General features: G+C 47.2%; 1 protein-coding gene across 2 annotated transcripts in view; it reads right to left on the bottom strand.

Annotated features, from left to right (window-relative positions):
* The window catches only part of CLASP1 (cytoplasmic linker associated protein 1), a 264,971-nt gene that overhangs the window by 213,547 nt on the left and 30,434 nt on the right, over nt 1–20,990 (bottom strand). For both annotated transcript variants that reach the window (XM_057550862.1, XM_057550863.1), the window contains one exon: nt 16,536–17,014. In XM_057550862.1, coding sequence (XP_057406845.1) covers nt 16,536–16,730 — 195 coding nt within the window. In that variant the 5' untranslated portion in view covers nt 16,731–17,014. The remainder of the gene's footprint in view (nt 1–16,535; nt 17,015–20,990) is intronic.

The raw sequence follows: 20,990 nt of genomic DNA, 5'->3' as shown, positions 1-20,990 counted from the left end.
TTTGCTCCTGCCTTTTTCACTTTACATCTTCCCATCAGCGTGTCCCCACTGAAAAGTCTTTACAGGCTATCCTTGAGCGGAGTACACCATCTTCCTGATAAACGGGTGGAAATACACACACGTATCTCATATTCTCCTAATGCTGGGTATTTGAGGTTTTCCCAACTTGAAAGCCACTATTTCTAGTTTCAAATGACTTTTTATTCACCATGCACACATTTCTTTCATGTGCACGCACATCCTGTGCACAGAGGTCACACATTTTCATTTCGGTTCCAAAGGACTGGGTTATTTTCAAGTTATTGTGATGCAGAGTCACTGCCAAAACCCACATTCCTGTCTGAGAAAAAATATCACCCATATCATTAGGACTCTGGAATGAACAAACAATGGGCCGTAAATTCTTTAAACCACTTAGAAATGAAAGGCCATGCCCTCAATCAGTCAAAAAGCGTTCTCTTCTACCCTAAGCTTGCATCAGAGCCGTCCCCTGACCTCTAGCACCAAGAATGTGGGGAGGGAAGATTCATTTTGTCTGACTGTGTCACTTGGGCAACGGGCTATCTTACGGAGCTGACCTTGAATTTCACCCTTGGACGCGTTCCTCAGGCAGACCAGCGTCTCACAAAGGTTACTGCAGAGTCAAGGGGCCACTTCAGGAAGAAGGCTGCTGCACCCCAAGCCGAGCCTGCAGGCAGCCAAGCCCTCAGGACAGCAGGTCAGCAGGTCAGCACGTAAAGAAGCAAGACACCAGGGCCCGCTTTCAACTACTGACCCAGCCAAATAAATGCAAGCAGAAACTTCCAGTTCTTTATCGCAGTTCAAGCGCACATTACTTTTTAAAATTAATGGGACTTCCCTGGTGGTGCAGTGGTTAAGAATCCGCCTGCCAATGCAGGGGACACGGGTTCGAGCCCTGGTCTGGGAAGATCCCACATGCCGCAGAGCAACTAAGCCCGTGCACCACAACTACTGAGCCTGCACTCTAGAGCCCGTGAGCCACAACTACTGGGCCCGTGTGCCACAACTACTGAAGCCCGCACACCTAGAACCCATGCTCTAGGCACTACCTGTGGAAACCAAGCCGTTTCCCAGCCACTGTGATGAGACCCCTGTGGTGCTCCCCTCCCTCCTGTCTCACAAGCATCTGCTGAACTTACCCCCTGAAAAAGGTGGATTCAGCCTCAAAGCTTTTTGAGGCTGAATGAGGGACGTAAAGGCCTTGCCACCCTACAAACGTCCAGTAAATTCCAGTCCTGTGCTCTGTGCCCTAGAGGGCATTGCCTAAACTTGAGGAGTCTCTGGGCTAACCAACCTCTGGGAAGTGGGGTAAGAACGACGCACAGGAAAACCTACTATTATCTGTGACACGTGGCAGGAGGTCGGATACCTGGTGACTCTGTTCATGACGTTCAGACAGTTCCTTTTCCACAACCTCCCTCACCAGTTATTCATTTCGGCAAAATACGCACAGCAAACACCTCTAACGCACTTTTAACTCTACTCAAGCAAAACCATCTTCCTCTTCTAGAGCCCCAACCTAGTGCCCATCAGGCTACTGTCTCCCCACCCAAGCCCTGTCCCCCTCCTGCTCACAGGTGTTCTCTTTTGTTCTTGACTGTGATGAGTTCTGTGCTCATCTGAGGAGGGAAAGAGGGAGGGAAGAAGGAAAGAGCCCACAACCCATCTTAGTACACATGTTAATGCACGGAGGGGAGCCAGTAAACTTGCACCCAGTGCCCTGTAGAAACACACAGCAAAGCTCCCTCAACTACAGTCTCCTGAAACGAGGCTGCTTTGTAACCAGACTGCTTCTTCCCCTGTGGCCTCTCTTTCTGCCGCTGTTTGGTTGTTCTGTGACCATTTAAACCCCTATCGGGCAACCAAAGGCAAGTGGTGACAGTGCTGGACCAACCAGAGAGAAATGGAGAAAGACTATCACAGAGGGTGCTGTAAAATCATCATAAAGCCAGCAAGCCTGCAGCTCTGTGCACCCGTCAAACACTGCCTGCGTACGAACTCTTTCACCCTCACAACAACCCTGAGACGGATACTGTCCCCATTTTACAGATGAAAAACTGAGACCTAGAGAGGTTAAGTAACCTACCCAGGATCACACAGCCAGTGAGAGGGGGAGTAAGGGAAGGAGCATGCCCTCTAACCCTAGCAGTCTGGCCCCAGATTCCAGGCTCTGAACGTTTCCATTAGGAATTCTGTATTTTACCGAACTGGAGCCGCCTTTGAAGAAAAAGGGGAAAAAAGTACCAACCAGGAACTGTTGAGCGGAAGCCGCAACATCACAAAGCGCTTCCTAAACATCTCTGCAGCCTGGAAGCATTTGCCGGCAAGTGACAAAAACAACAGCCAGAGCAGAGGCAGGCCATGGTTCCAGAGGATGTGAAAGCAATCGCCAAAACAGGGTTCTAGATCACGGCTCCACAGAGACTGAGTGCGGAAGCTCACCTGGGTCGGTGCTCCATTCCTAGAAGTGCACCACCGCCCTAAACCAGGAGGACCTCGTTTGGGGGCTGGCAAAAGAAACAGACCAATTTTTTCTATAGAAAGGGATCAAGATCTCAGTCTGTAAAAATAAATCCTTCTAGCAGATGCAAACTATTATACAGAGAATGGATAAACAACAAGGTCCTACTCTAGAGCACAGGGGACTGTAGTCAATACCCTGTGATAGACCATAAGGGAAAAGAATGTATATAACTGAGTCATTTTCCTGTACAGCAGAAACTAGTACAACACTGTAAATCAACTATACTTGAATAAAATAAACTTTAAAAAATAAAATAAAATTTTTAACGATGGGCCTCAAAAAACAAATCCTTCTCCCAAGGCACTCGAGGTTTCTCTTTAGAGCATCTTCTAGATGGCTGCCTGTTCTGCCACCTTCAACCTGTTGGCTCCACTTGCTCCGTTATTAATGAGAACACTGGCAGAAATGCATCTCTAATACGAATAAAGCTGACCTGTGTAGAGAACTAACAGCGTTGAGGGCCCGAAGTTTTCTTAAAAAAGAAAAGTTTTTTTAATGCCAGATGTTACAAAAGAAACTTCCAACACTGAAATACTTAATGCGGTAGTAATGTGAACATTCTCTTTTCCCTTAAACGCTCCCCTCCCGCTTAAAAACACTCCATTAATAGTGTGGCACATGCCATACCAGATTTTTCCTTGGAATTCTAGCACCAAATGCCAGTGTTTTTATGGTATTTTATGGTAGTCTTTCTGTATTTGAAAAACGTGACGTCTGAATCATTTATGTACTGAGGTACATGGAGAGTTAAAGCACAGATGTTAAAGCAAAATATAAGCCCCTATGTACCTCAGTGATGCGTATACATGAGGCTTTCTTGAACTCAACTATGTTCAATAAGCACTTAAAAAAAGCAAGGTCCCCGTATGTCAGCTATGCTCGGTGTGCCGCATGTCCCCGCTGTGCCCACACCCCCTGTGCTGTGGGGCCCTGGGAGGCTAAACCTCCCCACTCATCTCACATGTGGGCTGTGGCCCACACACAGCCAGCCAGGAGCAGCCCCCGGCGCTGGGCCGGGCGCGTGTCTGCCACTGGCCCCCAGGCAGCACTCACTGCGAAGCACACTGCCTTTCGCCCACCTGCTCTGAACACGCTTCTCTCAAAGCAGCATGACTAGGCAGGAAGGCTGACTCTGACTAAAGTAAGTCGTCCCAGGGAAGAGAAGGTCTGGACGAGAGAACAGCCCTGGAGCTGCAGCGAAGGAGAGCAGGAGTCAGCCCCTGACACAGGGGAGCGGCCCAGACCCGGGAAGGCTGGAAAGCAGGCCTGGAGCCGTCCCCCTCCTGGTCCCCTTCCTGGTCCCCTTCCTGGTCCCCGACCTGACCCCCGACGGCATCCAAATCAATCTCCTGAACATCACATCACCCCTCCCCTCCTAATTGTAAAGCTACTCCATTTGGGAGCTCCGACAGAAGTGAAAGGCCCAAACTGGCTCTCAGAAAAATGTAAGTGATAAATAAACGTAAGAGGCTCAATTTCACTCGTGTTAACTGCCGTTTCCTTAGTTACAACAAGACACCCAGGAATGGTTTTAACCGGACAGGCAAACGGTGAGCAAATGCACATCTGAAACGTTAAAAACCAGCCTGTGACTCTGTACATGCATCGATACTTAAGTGATCCAGACTTCAGATGTTTAAACTACGGAAAGAGTGGCATCATACCCCTAAAAACACCGGCATTTTGGTACTAGAATTACAAACACTAGTATAATAACCACCAAGAATAAATAAGTTCTCAGCTTAAAGGGGCTGGGAAAGATGGAAACGCTCTCACTCGATGACACAGCGCAAAGCCCACATAATGCAGGGTCATCAGAGGAGAGAAGCGAGGCACAGGCGCAGGTACCAGGCCAGCCCCGGAGCGCGGGGCACCTCTGGGCGCCGACTCCTGAGCGCGAGGAGCAGAGGCCAACGGCGCCCCAAATCCACATCAGCGAGTACAACAGCTGCGCTGCCGGCCTGGGCCTTCCACAGGGGCCCTGCAGCCTCTCAAGCAATCTGAGCCATGAGGTCCCCACTGCCCACAGCGCCCCCAGCCAAGTCCTCTTTCTCCTCGGGGAACCGGCCCACCTCCTCCAGCCCCCGACGTGCAGGGCTCGGAGAGCGGCCACCACTTCCTTGCGGCGCCGCACCTGCCTGGCCACAGCGAGCGGGCCAAAGGCTGGGCGGCATGTCTCACTCCCAGCTGGGAGAATAGAGGCTCTTGTCCCGGTGACGGGGCCGCAAGATGTGAGGTGGGACCATGGTGGCCACGAGGGCAGTGCTGACGGGAGAGTCCAGAAGCCAATGGCCGGACAGAGCAGACGCCCCCCCAAGGCCCCGCACTCTCCACGGTAAACCCCGGCCCCAGCCAGGGGTCTGACCCAATGATGCCCTCTCTGTCTTGAACTGGTTTGAACTGAGTTACTGCTCAATACAAAGTCCATCCGAATTCCTCACCACAAGCAGAAAGGTTAATATCAATCCTTTTCCTCAAGAAGCTGTTTTTTAAAAAACACTCCTTAGGTCAGGCTACAATTATACAAAGAATCAAGTAAGATCAGACACATACACTCACTGTCCCACAAAAACAAAGTAACTTTATTCAGTATCTCCCATCTTTGCCCAGTTAAGATGTGCTGATATTTAGGTTCTACTAGATGGGAAAGCACTTGGAAAAAGGAAAGGAACATTCCAAAGAAATGGATTATGGTGGGTGTTTTCCTCACAACTCTCTTATTCATTCTGTGGGGTTTTTTTAACAAAAGCTAATGGGAATAAATAACAACAAATAGAGAGACCCCGCTTCTTTAATCCACTTCAGGGTAGACTCTGTCAAGTTATCAGGCCTCCCTCCCCCTGACTACTGACATCCCCTGCTCTGCTAATGTTTAAGATGGCCCAGACAGAACCTATTTGCGTCAGTCATTTAAGGGGGAAATGAGATTAACAAAAATTAAATTATTTACTTTATATCCTCTGAAGATTTGTTTTTATCTGAAAGGTCAGAAGCAGAAGAAACGTTCTCCAACACTGCTCCTAGCAACATAGAGACATCTTTTGCCCAGCAAAAAGGAGAAACGTTCGGAGAAATAACAACACCCAGGACCCAGGAACGGTACAAAGGCACTCACACAGCACCGGTGGGTGGGCGATATGGCCTGCTCCGACCCAACACTTCAACCCTTCAGAACTTCCAGCGCAGAGACACACAAGAGGGCAATACGCGTATGTTCAAGGATGCTCAGTGCAAAAAACTAGAAACAGCCTAGATGCTGGCAACCAAGTATGGATAAAGAAATGACAGCTAAAAACTCATAGAAGAAAAGAATGCATTAAAGCTACATTAAATCATCCTAGTCCACACCACCCACATCAGCACCCAGAGCTGCTGGTGCTTCAATGGCTTCCACTGCCCCTCCAGTTGGTTCCCAGGTCCTGCTAAGGTGCCAGAGGGCAGTCACTCCCTACGGCCCCCTCCAGGCTCCTCCACCTGGGACTCTAGCTCCGCCTCACTCATGAAGGACCCACCTCACTCGTGTAGGACAGGCCGCTTATGTCAAAACATCACCTCTATTAATGAGGCCTGCCACACGGTCCTTTGTGTAGTCACTGAGCCATCTCCCTTCTCTCATCCAAAAAAGGCCCAAAGGCCATCTCTCCCACAAAGCCTTTAATAAGGATGATTAAACACAGAAATTCCTACCCGCCATCAGGCCTGGCACCAAGCACTTCCTCCTCATCTATAACCCCATCCACACGGTCCACAATGGACAGCCCTCTTTGCCCCTACCCCAAATACCCTGTGAAAATCAGCTATAGCCAGATAATCCCTCTAGGCCAACCTCCCTTTCTCTATTTCAAGCCACTTTCATCCAATTTCTCTGGATTCTTTGCCGTGGTCCTTGTCACAGACTCTCCCTCTACTTAACCTGTTAAAAAGATAACTCAGGGACTTCCCTGGTGGTCCAGTGGGTAAGACTCTACGGTTGCAAGACGGGGGCCTGGGTTCGATCCCTGGTTGGGGAACTAGGTCCTGCATGCGTGCCGCAACTAAAGATCCCGCATGCCACAACAAAGATCCTGTATGTGGCAACGAAGATCCCACGTGCTGCAACTAAGACCTGGCACAGCCAAATAAATAAATAAATAAATAAATTTTTTTTAAAAAAAAAGATAACTCAGTGGGGTTGGCTAGCTCTTGGTTATCTTTTCACTCTGGATGCCATCTGACAATTTCCCCTTAGTCCAAAACTCTAGCTGGTGAATTCTGTCTACAGGAACAGCTGAATAACCTGTGTCTCACTCAGTACCAAAACAGGACGGAAGGGGCAGGGCACAACCTCTGAAAGAATGACATAGCCCGAGGGCATGACATAAACTGATTAGAACCAAATGGGTCCAAGATGGCGGACAAGTCGACTTCCGCTAGACCTTGAGCCTCAGTATACGCTCACTGTAACACATCAGCAAGCTAAATGACACACCCACAGGCATTATGACAGTTTCAAGGCCGACCAGAAGGATCAAAAAGTGGGCAGTGGCCCAATTCCTAGAGATCCCCACTCCGTCCTGAAATAGCTGGAATACTCCTCCCACTCATTAGCCTATGAAATTACCCACCCCTATAAAAACTGACGACCCCATACCCTGGTGCCTTTCTCACCTTCTGACTTGGCCCACACTCTGTCTGTGGAGTGTGTGTTTCTCTCTAAATAAATCCACTTCTTACCTATCACTTTGTCTCTCACTGAATTCTTTCTGCGATGAGACATCAAGAACCTGAGCTTCATTAAGTCCTGAAACCAGGTGTGTGATCTCAGTTGGAAGACTGTGGGATTTTGCCGGGTTTGAGTCCAGCCTCGTGGGTTCAAGTCCCAATCACGCTTTTGGCCGGGTTCGAGTCCCAGCCACGTGGATTCAAGTGGGTTTAGGCGGGGTTAGAATCCCAGCACATGGGTTCAAGTCCCAATCTGAGGTGCACGGTTTCAATACCGTCTTCTGTTTCATCTGTTTTCCATGCTCTCCTTTTTTCCCCCTCATGCAAAGTGTCCTTTAATACCCTGCTAAATCCAGGAAGGCATTTTGTTGTTATTTGCCTTTCTATATTCCTTTCACAGTTGTTAAAAAAGGGTATAGGTAACCATCTCTCCATTTCTATCTTGGCTGCTAGGAAGCCCAGAGCTCAAACCAAACTTCACCACATTATGTTCACAAATTATTAGGTTGCCTTAAATTCTTTACAAATATAAATGTACCTAAATAAGACTAAATTTAAACATTTTTTTCTTTCATCACAGTAGTTCCTTTTCGGAATAACTATCAAAATATACACTTAATTCCTGCTATACAAATAGACAAAGGTTATACATTTCAAAAAATATATGGAGCCAGCTAATAAATGGAGAAGAAATGATGGAATCAGAAAATCACCCTTGGGGGATTCCCTGGCGGTCCGGGGCTTAGGACTCTGCGCTCTCACCGCTGAGGACCCAGGTTTGATCCCTGGTCGGGTGGTCAGGGAACTAAGATCCCACAAGCCTCGCAGCATGGCCAAAAAGAAAAAAGAAAGACAGAAAAGAAAATCACCCTTTGGCATCCAAATAATTATTTTAGACAAGGATCATCAATGGATACTAAAGCTAGTAGGTGACAGTTTGATGACAAACAGGATATTTACAGTCTTAAAATACCTCCCCACAAGCTACCTACTAATCATAAAAGGAAAAAATATCGACTTTTGGAAGCAACCTGGCAAACACCTCTTTCACCAAGTGGGACAAAGAGATACCACGTGCCTCCTGATGTGATACACCGATCACTTCCATGGTATTCTGCCAAAACGCATAACCTTAACCCAATCCTGAGAAGCAGCCACCAAGCTCACGAGCTCAAATGGAGGGGCTATACAAAACAAATGGCCTAGCATTAAGCCAAGGAAGACAAGGACAGACTAGTGATGAACTGCTCCAGATCGAAGGAGACCGTACAGGTGAGAACAAAATGTAGCCTGTGAGCTTGGACTGCATGTGGACCAGAAAATTTTTTTTCTTTTGCTATAAAGGACATCAGTAGGACAACAGGTAAAGTATGAATAAGGTTCACAGACTGTATATTAGTACTCTATCAATCCTAATCCTGCTCTAGATACCTTTGTAAGACTATGTAAGTGAACGCCCATGTTTTTAGGAAATATTAATATTTAGGAGAAATGGAGCACGTGTCTTACAACTCACAAATGATAATAAAACGCACATACAGAGAAGATAAAACAAGTGGTGAAGTATTGCCACTGGGGTCTGAATGAAACACATGGAAATTTTTTGCACTGGTATGTTGGCTTTGGGTTTATTTATTTGTTTTGTGAGGTATAATGACATTAGTTTCAGGTGTACAACATAATGATTCAATATCTGTACATGTTGCAAAATGATTGTCACAATAAGTCTAGTTAACGTCCATCACCATACACAGTTACAGGAAGTTTCTTTTGTGATGGGAACTTGTAAGATTTGCTCTCTCACCAACTTTCGACTACGCGATACCCGCTGCATGTTACCCCCAGGACTAAATTTGGAGCTGCGAGTCCGTGCCTTTTGAGCCTCCGTCCATCTCGCCCAACGCCCGACCCCTGCCTGTGGCAACCAACCACCTGTGAGCTTTGTTTGTGTCCTGTTTTGTTTAGATTCCACATATAAGATCATACAGGGTGTGTCTTTTCCTGTCTGACTTAGTTCACTTAGCATAATGTCCGCAAGGTCCAACCATGTCACAAATGGCATTATTTCATTCTTTTTCATGGCGGAATAATATTCCATTGTGTGTATGTGCGTGTGCGTGTGTGTGTGTATATACACCACATCTTTTTTGTCCATTCATCGATTGATGGACACTTAGGCTGCTTCCATATCTTGGCTATAGTAAATAATGCTTCTTTGCATTGTTTTGTGAAACTTCCCTATAGGTCTGAGTATTTTCCAAAATAAAAACTTTAAAAAGTATATACTGTCATGATTCTATTAGGACCAGCCAAAGAACTGTTTTAAATACACTGATCTTAAATAATTTTGGTTTTTTATTAAAGTACAAAATGAGTTGCGTATCTCTCACTCAGGACCCGGCCTCCTAAAGTCATCACCGGTAGCTGTGGGCTATGTCCTTACACTCTTTTGCTCTGATAAGTATGCTATAAATATTGTCGCAATGTTATAAAGGAAGCCGTACTGCATGGATGCAGATGTGGGCTCGAAGGTCAGACTGTCCAGATTAAAATAACTTTCTAGTTATATAACCCTGGGCAAGTTGCTTCACTGCTCTTTTCCCGGCTGTAGAACGGGACCAATCCCAGGGCTTATCACGGGGTACCTGCCTCACAATTACAGGAGGCAATGACCGCCAAGCGCTTCAGGGACCCCGCACACGAGTGCCTCATAAATGTGAGCCATTCGTAAACATCAGCCTCATTGTCATCTCCATGTTCTCACCTCAGCTGTTTCTTTTCCTTTTTGCTTTGACATCCAATTTATGACTTCTTTTATCATATGTATCCTTATTTCAATTTTAGCTTTCTGAAACCAGGCAAAGTATTAAAAAGAACAAGTGAAACCCTCCAAAAACAGGGGTCCTCGATCAGTGGGCTGCCTTTGCCAGTAGGTTTTAAACTCACCCTCAGAATTCCCAGCCAGCGGCTGCTCTGCTCAGAGCCTTTGTTATCAACAGTGCAGGGTTCAAGGATTCTTACTGTATTACAAAAGAGCCAGGCCTCTGCTCCAGGGCACAGGCTGACAAGGGCTACAGAAAGGCACACAAACTCAGTCCCACATAAAAGTTCACTTTCTACAGATCTTGTTATCATTGGGCCCAATAACTACAAATCTTCATCTGCTTCTTTTACTGACCACGTGCTGCTACCAAGCAGTCCTGGAACCTTCGTACACTGGCTCACTGGACCCTTATAACAATGCTATGTACCAGGTATCATCAGACCCCTTTCACAGATGAGTAGAGTGACCTGCTCAAAGGTCTAAGTGGCAGAGCCAGGACAGGAATCCAGACTGCTCATACTCCAACCTGAATTATTTCCAAATACACTTTGCTGCCCTTGCATATACATAAACACACATTCAGGAAGAAATGCCATTAATCACATACATTAAGGACACCATTTTTATTTGACAAGCTGCATAAATTTTCTTGAAATAATTTTTCCTGGATTTTTTTTTTTTTTTTTTGCTTTTGCTTAGTACTGCTCACTGTAGCTTTCCTACTTACGAGAGGCACCTGTCTTTTTAAACTACACCCAGAAAAATTCACCTCTTGCAACCCACAGGACAGTGCTGCAAGGGAAACCTGGGAAGAATGAACAGCCTCTGGAAGGCCTCACGCTACGGCAGCACCAAGCCGACAGCCAAGAAAAGAAGCGGAAGTCACTTAATCTGAATCCAATCATCTTTTGTGGCTCTCCTCTCAAGGACAAAGGGGGAAAATAAAAGCCTCAATGGAAGCCAAGGTTCTAGAGATAGGCAAGGGAAACAGAGGAGCCTCCAGGTATCCGTCAGCACCTGCCCCTCCAGCCATAAAGGGCACTTGATCTGGGGCAGGGGTCACACTGCGCCCCGTAAAGCAGCTAAGGAGAGACTAAACCTTCTGCAGTCTGCTTGTGGGCACTACGGCATTTACAGACGCTCCTACGATGCAGTTTAACAGTTGATTATTCCCTACCCTACACTGTGCCCTGCCCTCTCATCTGCCTTACCTGTCCCCCCTTTACACCATGAAGACCATTAGGGCGGGGAGGAAGGAAGCCCTCAGTTAGGGAACCTACAAATTTCAAATACAAGTCAGCACGGCCTGGGCCCTGAGACAACAGTGCACAGGGCTGGAGTCCACATATATTAGATTTAGACAGAGCAAGATTGCCCAGCACTGGCCGGACACTGAGGGAAGGGACCGGGCCTGTCTTCTGCCCACGGTATACCCACCCCCAGGGCAGTACCCGCACAGGATAAGTGCTTAATGTACTTCAGCCATTGTGTGAACACCTGGGTTCAAGTCCCAGAAACCTTAATTACTAGCTCTGTCGCCTTAAACAAGTTACCTGATTTATGTGCATGTCAATGTCCTCATCTGTAAAATGAGGATGACAATATCTACTTCATATGGTACTAATCAGTTAAAATGAACACATCTTTAGCTACATAGGAAATGTCCCATAACCGTGGGTCATTATTATTATTCTACAATATTAAATACAAGTCCACAGTCACTTATCCAAAACTCTGGAGGCCAAATGTGTTCTGCAACACGGAATTTTCACGTTGTAGAAAGGTAAAATGCTGCACACAGTTTTAGACAGACAGATAGACAGACAGGCAGGAACAGATGGATAGATAGATACCCCTTGAACAGAACCTGGCCCAGCACCCACCATCAAACGTGAATGTTTCTGCAGCACAACATGCCCTAAGCAGGTAAATAAGGACCATAAGTAGTCTCATATCGGTTCACTTCAGATCAAATGAAAAATGAAGAACACTAGGTTTTCAGAGATTTGGGGAACTTGTAACTGCAGAGAAGGGACTGCAGGAATATATTCACAAAAGCACCTGGTCCCCACTGGGATGCTCTGTTCCGATCAGCCCGCTAGACGCGCACGTTCCTGCCCTGTGAGAACCCGCCAGGCTGCACGCACTGCGCTGTTGGGCTCAATACAAGTTGCTCAGATGACCTGGGAGAGCTGGGAAAGGCTCCCTCAATTCCCTCCAACTGCCATGGCCCAGGTGGCCTCCCCAGGTGAGCTCACTCTTACCTTCATCCCTTCTCACCTAAAGGGGCCGGGGGAGACCAGAAAAGTGGCTGGAGGTACATCAGGAATCTACTCCACCATCTTCCTCTTTCTTTGAGTTTTATTCAGGAAAAACAGCAAGAGGAGACCAGATCAATGAGGGCAGCCATATTCAACTTTTTCGTTGTTATTTTTATTTTTAATGTCAGACTAATCTAGAAAAGAAGCCCCATAATCAAGAAGAAGTCTCCCATCTCCTCCGTGTCTCCCATGGTCACTGTGACATCGAAGACTTACAAAGCTCTTCCAGCAACGGGGTGGGGTGGGGTGGTGAAAGGCGCCCCACAGTGTAGTCCCAGGGTGTGCCGCCTGTATGAGGACATTATTTAAAGAACCAATTACTCACTCCCCAAGGTGATCCAACAAAGTCCAAAGCTGAAACTGAGCAGGACCCTGTAGGGGCTCCTGGGCGCGGGGAGCCCTTCCTTTCAGCCTCCATGACCTTCCCTGAGTCCCAAAGGGCAGATTCCAACGGCTGCTAATCAGGGAAGGGAGGGGATGCAGAGACACGGGAGGAGCAGCCAAGAAACCACAGTGCAGCCTTGGGGCGGGGGCAGGGTCCTGGTGCCGCCTCAAGGGACACTTAGTTTTCGAGGGCAGGAGCCTGCTGTATCCCCCTCTGCCTGGCAAAGCAATAAAGTTACTCTTTTCTACTTCACTCAACACTCTGTCTCTGAGATTCAATTCAGCACCCCGTGCAGAGAGGCACCCGTGATCACAGCCAGCTCACACTAGATAACCAGCGATAGGCTAGCAGAACGCATACTGACCCTAAAATGAGTCTGCACAAGAGAGCTAAAATGCTCCAAAAGCAAACTGCGTTCTATTTAACCTAAATGAATGCTCCCCTATTGCTAACTTATGTGCAAATTATAAGGCTCACTCTTCCCCCAGTTGAATCACGAATGGTTCCCACCAGTGAAGGAGAAGCATTTACACACAGTAGGTGCTCAATGTTCTAGCTAGTGCCGGGGTTGGCAAACTACGGTCCAAGGGACCAACTGACCTTCCACCTGCTCCCGGACATTAAGTCTTGCTGGAACACAGCCACACCCATTCATGAACACATTCTCTGGGGCTGCTTTTGCATCATAATGGCCCAAACTAGTTAAATATTTACAAGGAGACCACAGGGCCCACCACGCCTAATATGTTTACCTCTATTCTTCAAGTTTGCTGACCTCTATTCTTCTGAAAGGAACACTGGCTAGGAAATCAGACAGACCTACATTTTTTTATTACTTGTTTATTTATTTACTTGGCCACGCTACGCTGTGTGTGGGATCTCAGTTCCCCAACCAGGGATCAAACCCACTCCTCCTGCAGTGCAAGCATGGAGTCTTAACCACTGGACCACCAGGGAGGTCCCCAGAGAGACCTACATTTAAATCCCAGTTCCATAATCACAAGTAGAAATTACCTCGTAATTCTCAGTAATTTCAGTGACCTCATGTATAAAATTAGGATACCACCATCTACCTTGCAGGGGTGTTAAGAAGATTAAATGAGATACTAAATGCATACATACAGTAAATAAGCAAGAAATTATAGCTATTAAACTTTAATCAAAACCAGGTACAAATTTGTCTACCATGTTAAGAAATACTCAAAGGTAATAAAGTGATTCAAGCTTCAGCCAACTATTTTTTTTAAATAATATCTTGTGCTTGCATTCATCTACATTCCCTGCTAGGAAAAGGAATAACAATACCCAAGCACTACTGTTTTGGAAGGCCAAAAGTACTTCCCTTTTCCTCTCTTATCTTTTTAGTCCTGAATTTGAAAAGAAAAAATTTCAAGAAGCCAAGCTTCAGAGAACTATTTAATACAAAGTGAATCCCTTCGAATAAAACTTAAAGTGTACTTCAGGCTCTGAATGAGAAATCTTGCTCTATGATAAAGGAAAAAAACAGGTATGGGTCCCTAAAAGATACGTTTCCAGATTTCAGTAAAGCAACCAGGAACACTTGCCGAGAGTACGCCTAAGTTCCTGAGTTCACACAGGTAACCAGGATTCACTGAGCACCTGCTATGTTCCAGGCTCTAGGCTCCAGGTGTGAACAAGGCCCAGTCACCATACTTAGAGACCTTAGAGACCAGGGGGGTGCTCAGCACTGGGTCAGATCAGAACCACAAGACACGGCCTTGACTCCAAAGCCATCGCTATGAAGTCACACAAGACATCAGAGCTGGAGGGCCCTGAGAGAAGATGTAGTCAAACACTTGCCCTGCACAGACAGGTAAAGTGACTTGTCCATGACGGCACGCGAGTCAGCAGCAAACCCCATCTTCCTGCTTTCCTTCCCACTGAGCTGTCTTTCTTAGAAACTACTTCACAAAGGGTCAAGTCTTAATCTTTCACTCCTTTGTGACTCTGCAATTCCTATTACGAAAAAAAGACCCAGTTCTTCAAACCTCTGGGTTCCTCTAGACAACGTTACTACTTTCTTCTTCTGTCTTCCCACCAAATTCTGTGCATCTCTATTACTGCACACTCGACACTGACTGGAACCATTCCCTTATTTATTCATGCCCACTCCCCACCCCGCCCCCCAGACTACGAGCTCCTTGAAGACAGGAACCAAGTCTTAATACTGACTGATACTCCTATCCCTCACCTCCTCCTTCCTATCAGGAGTCTGATACCACCCGAGTACCCCACCTCTTCCACACGGCCACACACTTCGCTCAGGGGAGGCTGAACCCCTTTGTAGGACCCGGAGGTTGAGCGTGATGGCTGAAGGCCACCGTGGACACCTGTCCATTTCCAGTGATACTATGGTGGGCGCGCAAAGCCATTCTGGCCAATGCGATGTAAAAAAGTCTGCTGGGGAGCTTCAGAGAAGGTTTCCTCCCAAGTAAAAGACACAAGCAGACATTCTTCTTCCCTGGCCACTGCGTTAACTATGCAGACTTAATGGAAATTACTCAATCTCCTTACGATAGATAACTTTAAGTCAACTACGTCAGCGTTCAGTTACTCTGAGCCAGAAGCATCCTGATTTGCACACAGAAAGGTTCGTGGAGCCGTGATTCACACACAGACAAGGAGACTTCCCAGACCTCAAAAATGCAGGACTAGATAGTCTCTATCACCCTCCCCTCTGTAACGCTCCCACCATCCAGCGCCAGCACTTGTTAATTTCAGCTAATTCCAGCTAAATGAATAAACAGATGAATGAAACAGGAAATTTAAGCTCGGCTTTCAAAGACTATTAGGGTAAATTTTATGTGGAGTTGTAAGTGAACTATTAGGGCCCGAGGTAACAAGTCTAAAGCCTGCTGACTCTTAGATAAGATCAAGGTTTAATGTAATTGGAAAACAGTCTATACTAGAGCAAACAAAGAAATCCTGTAAGCACCCTTTCCAAGTCCGAATCCATGTCAGAAGACTGGTTCAATGAAAAATCGCAAAAGGTTCAGTTTCTGGAAGCCCGATTGTCTATAATGTCTATAGCACCTATTAGCACATGTGCCACGCTGTCTTCCACCTCAACCGGACCCAAAGGGGCCACCTTCTTAACAAACTAAAGGTGGGGAGGGCGAGGGGGGGAAAGGACACCTCTTCAGCACTTTGAGCCCAGCCCAGTTTTCATTCATGAAAACTTAGTCCTCGAATGGCAACACGGATCAACCTTCACAACTCAGTCGGGTCATGGGACCCCGCCTGGCCCCTCCCACCCGTCAAGGGCACCTGAAGAGCCTTGATCTTTGGAACCTGAAGGATATCCTCCAGGCCTTTACACACAGGTCACTGGAGGGCCCTTGGCTGGGTACCTGGGCCGACTTCAAAACAGGGACCCGCAGGTAAAATGCCCACATCCTACTGCCAATTCCACCCCCAGAGAAAATCGGTGAAGCCACTTGCTATTCACGAAGGGCCACTCACTGCTAGACGCGATAGTCACTTCAACTTCAAGGCTGCAAATGCTTGCAACCTCTCCCACATAAAAGCCTCTCTTCATCCGGTCACTTGGCCTTCTCTCAGTGCGCTAAAGGACAAGGGGTTTTCTGAGCTCCAACAAAAATCAAAGAAAACTCTACTTGCTCTTACTGGAAAGCAAGGGATCATGCTGACGGCTCACGAAGGATTCTTCTAGGACCCATTCTGATCCCCCACGGCTGCCCGGCCACCTAGAAGAGCGTCTTCCAGCGCATGGCTTACCTTGTAATTGCTGGAGTTCACCCAGAAGGTCGCGAGTCCGTCCACGAGTTTGTCTAATGTGGTCTGGTCATGCTCAAGGTCGGCAGACTTCTGCTTGTCTGAGAAATAGTCTATCAGTTCTTGGCCAACCTGCAGTCGCTTCCCCACATCCTTCTGCAGCACCTGTGCCAGGCAGGCCTCCATGCGAGGCTCCATGGTGGAATCCCAGTGCAGAGCAGCCGAAGCTAGAGGGCAGTCGGGGTGACACCCTCCCCGCAAGCGCCCCCGGGACGCGGCCTCTTTGTTTGCTGAAGGTTACTAGGAGCCTGTGTTTCAGAGATGCGATCTGGGGAATGGCAACAATGCACCATGTGTGTCTGAAGAGCAGCTGGTAGGATATTAAAAGTCCAATTTAAATAACTAGTAGGGGAGAAGGGAGTGAGTGGCAGAGTGATGTTCTCCTCCTGGGTCTGGAATACTTCATAATTCAGCAGTCCATCCTGAAAAGTTAGAGAAGAGAACGACCCATCAGCACAGGTAACAAAACTCTCCAGCGCTCGGAAACATTCAATCAAAGACAAAGCAGTTCACGATGCAGCATCGTTTGTAAGCGCAAGTGGAGTGAGACGCATGAACGCTTGGCAACCATATCCGAATAAAATAATTATTATTTTTATCAGGAAGAACACTGAAGCCCAAAGCGAAGAGCCAATGAGCTTCACAGTTGGTGGGTTGAGGTTTTTCACAATTTTCCAGTTTGTAAATGCACCAGTCAGGAGAGCAATCATCTGCTTCAGCTGGAAGGTTTATTTGTAGCTTAAGTTTTGCTTCCCACCAAAAACCTAACACCACTCTGTGTCTGAATCCTGTAGGTACTGTAGCTTACTGTCTCACTCTCAGTTTTCTAAAAACCCAAGTGCTGGAAGTGAGGCAGGCTCCACAGAAACACCACTGACCAAACTGGCCAGCCCGGTAACACTAACCACAGCCAAAGGCAGCACCTACACCAAACTTCTTGCTCAGCAGCTTTACAACAGGGTGAGTAGGTAGTGGTCCCTGCCTCTTCCTCCAAAGAGAGTGATGGAGGGAGAAAAGGAAACAGGCTCACATTCTGATCACATTCTATTGACAAAGCGTTCTCCACTGACAATAGCACCAACTGGGCTGGGTGTTTTGTTACAAAATCAGGAGACCTCAAAATCACGCCTGGGGTAGTGCAAAACACATGATATGGGGAAAGTACCAAAATCATTTTCATTAGACAAATTAGACAGGCCGACCATCTAATCTACAGCTGCTGGAACAATTGTACACATTTATTTGTTGCAATTTCTTCTCTCAATTCCTTCCATTCTAACCCAAGAAGACGCACAGAAAACCTGTCTTCAAGATGCAGCATCCCCCCGACACTGTACCAAACAGAAACGTTCTTCACGCCGACAGTAGATGCCGACTCTCAGGGGTTCAGCAGGTAGAGCTGACCTTATAAATCAAGTAAGGGTAAAATCCGGTGCAGGGTAACTCTTCCAGTCTGAGCACAGGGACTCTCTCCCTTCCTATCATCACCCCTACCCCATTCCTACCCACAGCAAAAAAGCACAATGCTCTCTCCGAGTTCTAGAATGAGAAACAAGCCAAGTCATTCAATGAGGAAAACCCTCCTGCAAAGTCCCTGGCACTTGATTACCCATCTTCTGCTTTACTTCCAATCAAGAAGACTCGCTGTCTCACGTGGCAATCCTTCCTTAAATGGAGGAAATACGCGCTTTCCAGTCATTTCCACACCCTGAAACTAGTCCCTCCTTCCCAAGAAAGATCTTCAAATACAGAAAAGGAGCTATTACCCTTCACTCCAACTTTTAGTCCAAACAAAATATCCCCAGTTCCCTAATGAGCTCCTATGTCAGACTAATGAAGGGTTCAGTGATATAGGAAAAGTGGAGAAACCAACAGAACCTTTTCCTTTCTGGGCCCAATTTTAGCCCAAGAAGGAGATCTAATAAGGTCAAGCTTGTGACAGATTAAAAAGGGCCACAGATGCTTTGTTACTCCTCCCCCACCGAGGGGAGGTGGGGTCTCATCCCCCCGACAGTGACCCTGGGATTGGTCTGAGCCTTGCTTTGGCCAGTGGGAAATCAGAGACTGCAGGAGCGAGCAGAGGTCTGACGCTGGAGCTTGCGTGACTGCTGCGCTGTCAGAAAGCTGGTCTAGCCTCCTGAACACGAGAGGCCATTAGAGGGGAACCAACATGCTTCAAAAACAGCCGGCAGCACCTGCCAGACATGTGAGTCCACGGGGGGACCACTCAGCCTCTCCAGTCATCCTCTGACTGCGGCTACACAAATACATCTGAGGAGACGAAAACCACCAGGTCAAACCACAGAAGGATAAGAAACAGTTCACTGTTGTTTTAAGCCACGAGATTTGTGGTACTTTGTTACACACCAGTAGATAACTGATACACTCCTTCTTCCCCTAAACATCTGTCTTTCATTCCCAGTGAAAAGAATCTCATATCCTTTATTCCTTCAACAGACACTACGCAGTAACGATGATGACGATACCGCTTTGGAGCACCCACATGAGGTGTCAGGCTCTGCGCTAGACGATTTATACAGACTACCTCTAATTCTCCAACCCACTCTACAAAGTGATATTAACATCCCTATTTTACAGAGGAAGAAACTGAGGCTAAGGTAAGTCATTGTCTAAGGTTGCATGGCCATAAGTTTCCCTTCCCCACCTTCAAATCCTTGTTACTACAAGTCTGGCCTAGTTCTGCTCTGACTCAGGGAAAGAAGGTCAGACTTCATGCTTAGCTGGGAAGCAACAGGCAAGAGAGCAAAGTCTCCACTCCCGGGAGAGGAAGGAGCCCTCCACATTCAAGTCTCTTTCCTGTGATTTTTAAAATACATATTATATAAAAACTTCCTCTTCAATTGGAATTCTATAAGATTTCTAACAAATAAGTATATGCTTCTTGACGGTAATTACGCAGTAAAGGCTTATTAGCACCCTCAGAAGTAGGTCACAAACTCCTTATGGAGGAAACCCACAGAATGAGATACGAGAAGCCCTCACGCATTAAGCAAACTGGTCCTCTCTGTTCTCTCTCTCTCTCTTTCTCCTTAATTTAAAAAAAGAAGTAACGGATGATCCCCTCCTGCACAAAAGTACAAGACCTCCCTCCCACTCCTGTCCCCCGGCCACTGCGTTTCCCCACCTAAAAGTGAAGACTGTCACTAGCTTCCTGTACCTCCTTGCAGAGATATTTTTAGCTACCCAAGCAAATAAGCATATGTGTGCTCCCCTCTGTACCCTCCAGGGAGAGTTTCCTAAGCATTCACAATTACATCACAAGAAGCAGCCCAACTCTGCTGCAGGCCAACAGGAAAAAGTTTAAAAATACCAGGTTCAACAAGAATGAAGAAACACACAGCAGGACAGCCTGATGTAATGTACACATGTGAGACAGCCTCCAGTCTTGACTCTGCCACTTCCTGAGTGGCAATGGGAAGAATACTGGCTCCACATTCATTAAGTAAGATTAAGGGTGGGAAGGGCTTGCACAGGGCATTTTTTAAAAATAGCTCCAGGGGCTTCCCTGGTGGCGCAGTGGTTGAGAGTCCGCCTGCCGATGCAGGGCACACGGGTTCGAGCCCTGGTCTGGGAGGATCCCACATGCCGCGGAGTGGCTAGGCCCGTGAGCCACAATTACTGAGCCTGCGCGTCTGGAGCTCGTGCTCCTCAACGAGAGAGGCCGCGATGGTGAGAGGCCTGCGCACCGCGATGAGGAGTGGCCCCCGCTTGCCACAACTAGAGAAAAGCCCTTGCGCAGAAACGAAGACCCAATGCGGCCAAAAATAAAAATAAATAAATAAATAATTAAAAAATAAAGGAATTCCTTTAAAAAAAAAAAAAAAAAAAAAAAAGCTCCAGGACTTCCCTGGAGGGCCAGTGGTTAAGACTCTGCGCTTCCCAGGCAGGGGGCCCGGGTTCGATCCCTGGTCGGGGAAATAGGATCCCACATGCCGCGTGGCGTGGCCAAAAGAAAAATAAAATAAAAAGTACTTTACATTAAAATAAATAAATAAATAATAATAAAGAGATCCTCTCTCGATCCCTTACTTACGGTCCCTACTCTGTGGCACTCGGGCCACAACCACAGATGAGTGCCGAGGACAGGGGCAGAGAACAGAACCAGCTGTGAGCTCTGATCTTCTCTGCATCTACTACAGGCTTCTCCCTAAGACAAGTTCAAGGTAGGACCATTTTCACTCGTGACCGAAAACAGCAATGAGTTACTATTTCTCCTAAGTGTACAGACTGGCTGGGCTCAGCTGGCAGGTCCTTCTGCTGATCTTGCCTGGGATCACTCAGGCAGCTGCTGTCACCTGCCGGCCTGACTGCAGCTGAAGAGTCTACAGTGGCATCACCCACATGTCTGAGGCACTGGTGCTGGCTGTTGGCTGGACC

Source organism: Balaenoptera acutorostrata, chromosome 8 (assembly GCF_949987535.1).
Source record: "Balaenoptera acutorostrata chromosome 8, mBalAcu1.1, whole genome shotgun sequence".
NCBI lineage: Eukaryota > Metazoa > Chordata > Mammalia > Artiodactyla > Balaenopteridae > Balaenoptera > Balaenoptera acutorostrata.
The sequence above is the reverse complement of the archived record's forward strand: the minus strand, read 5'-3'. Positions and strand labels throughout refer to the sequence as shown.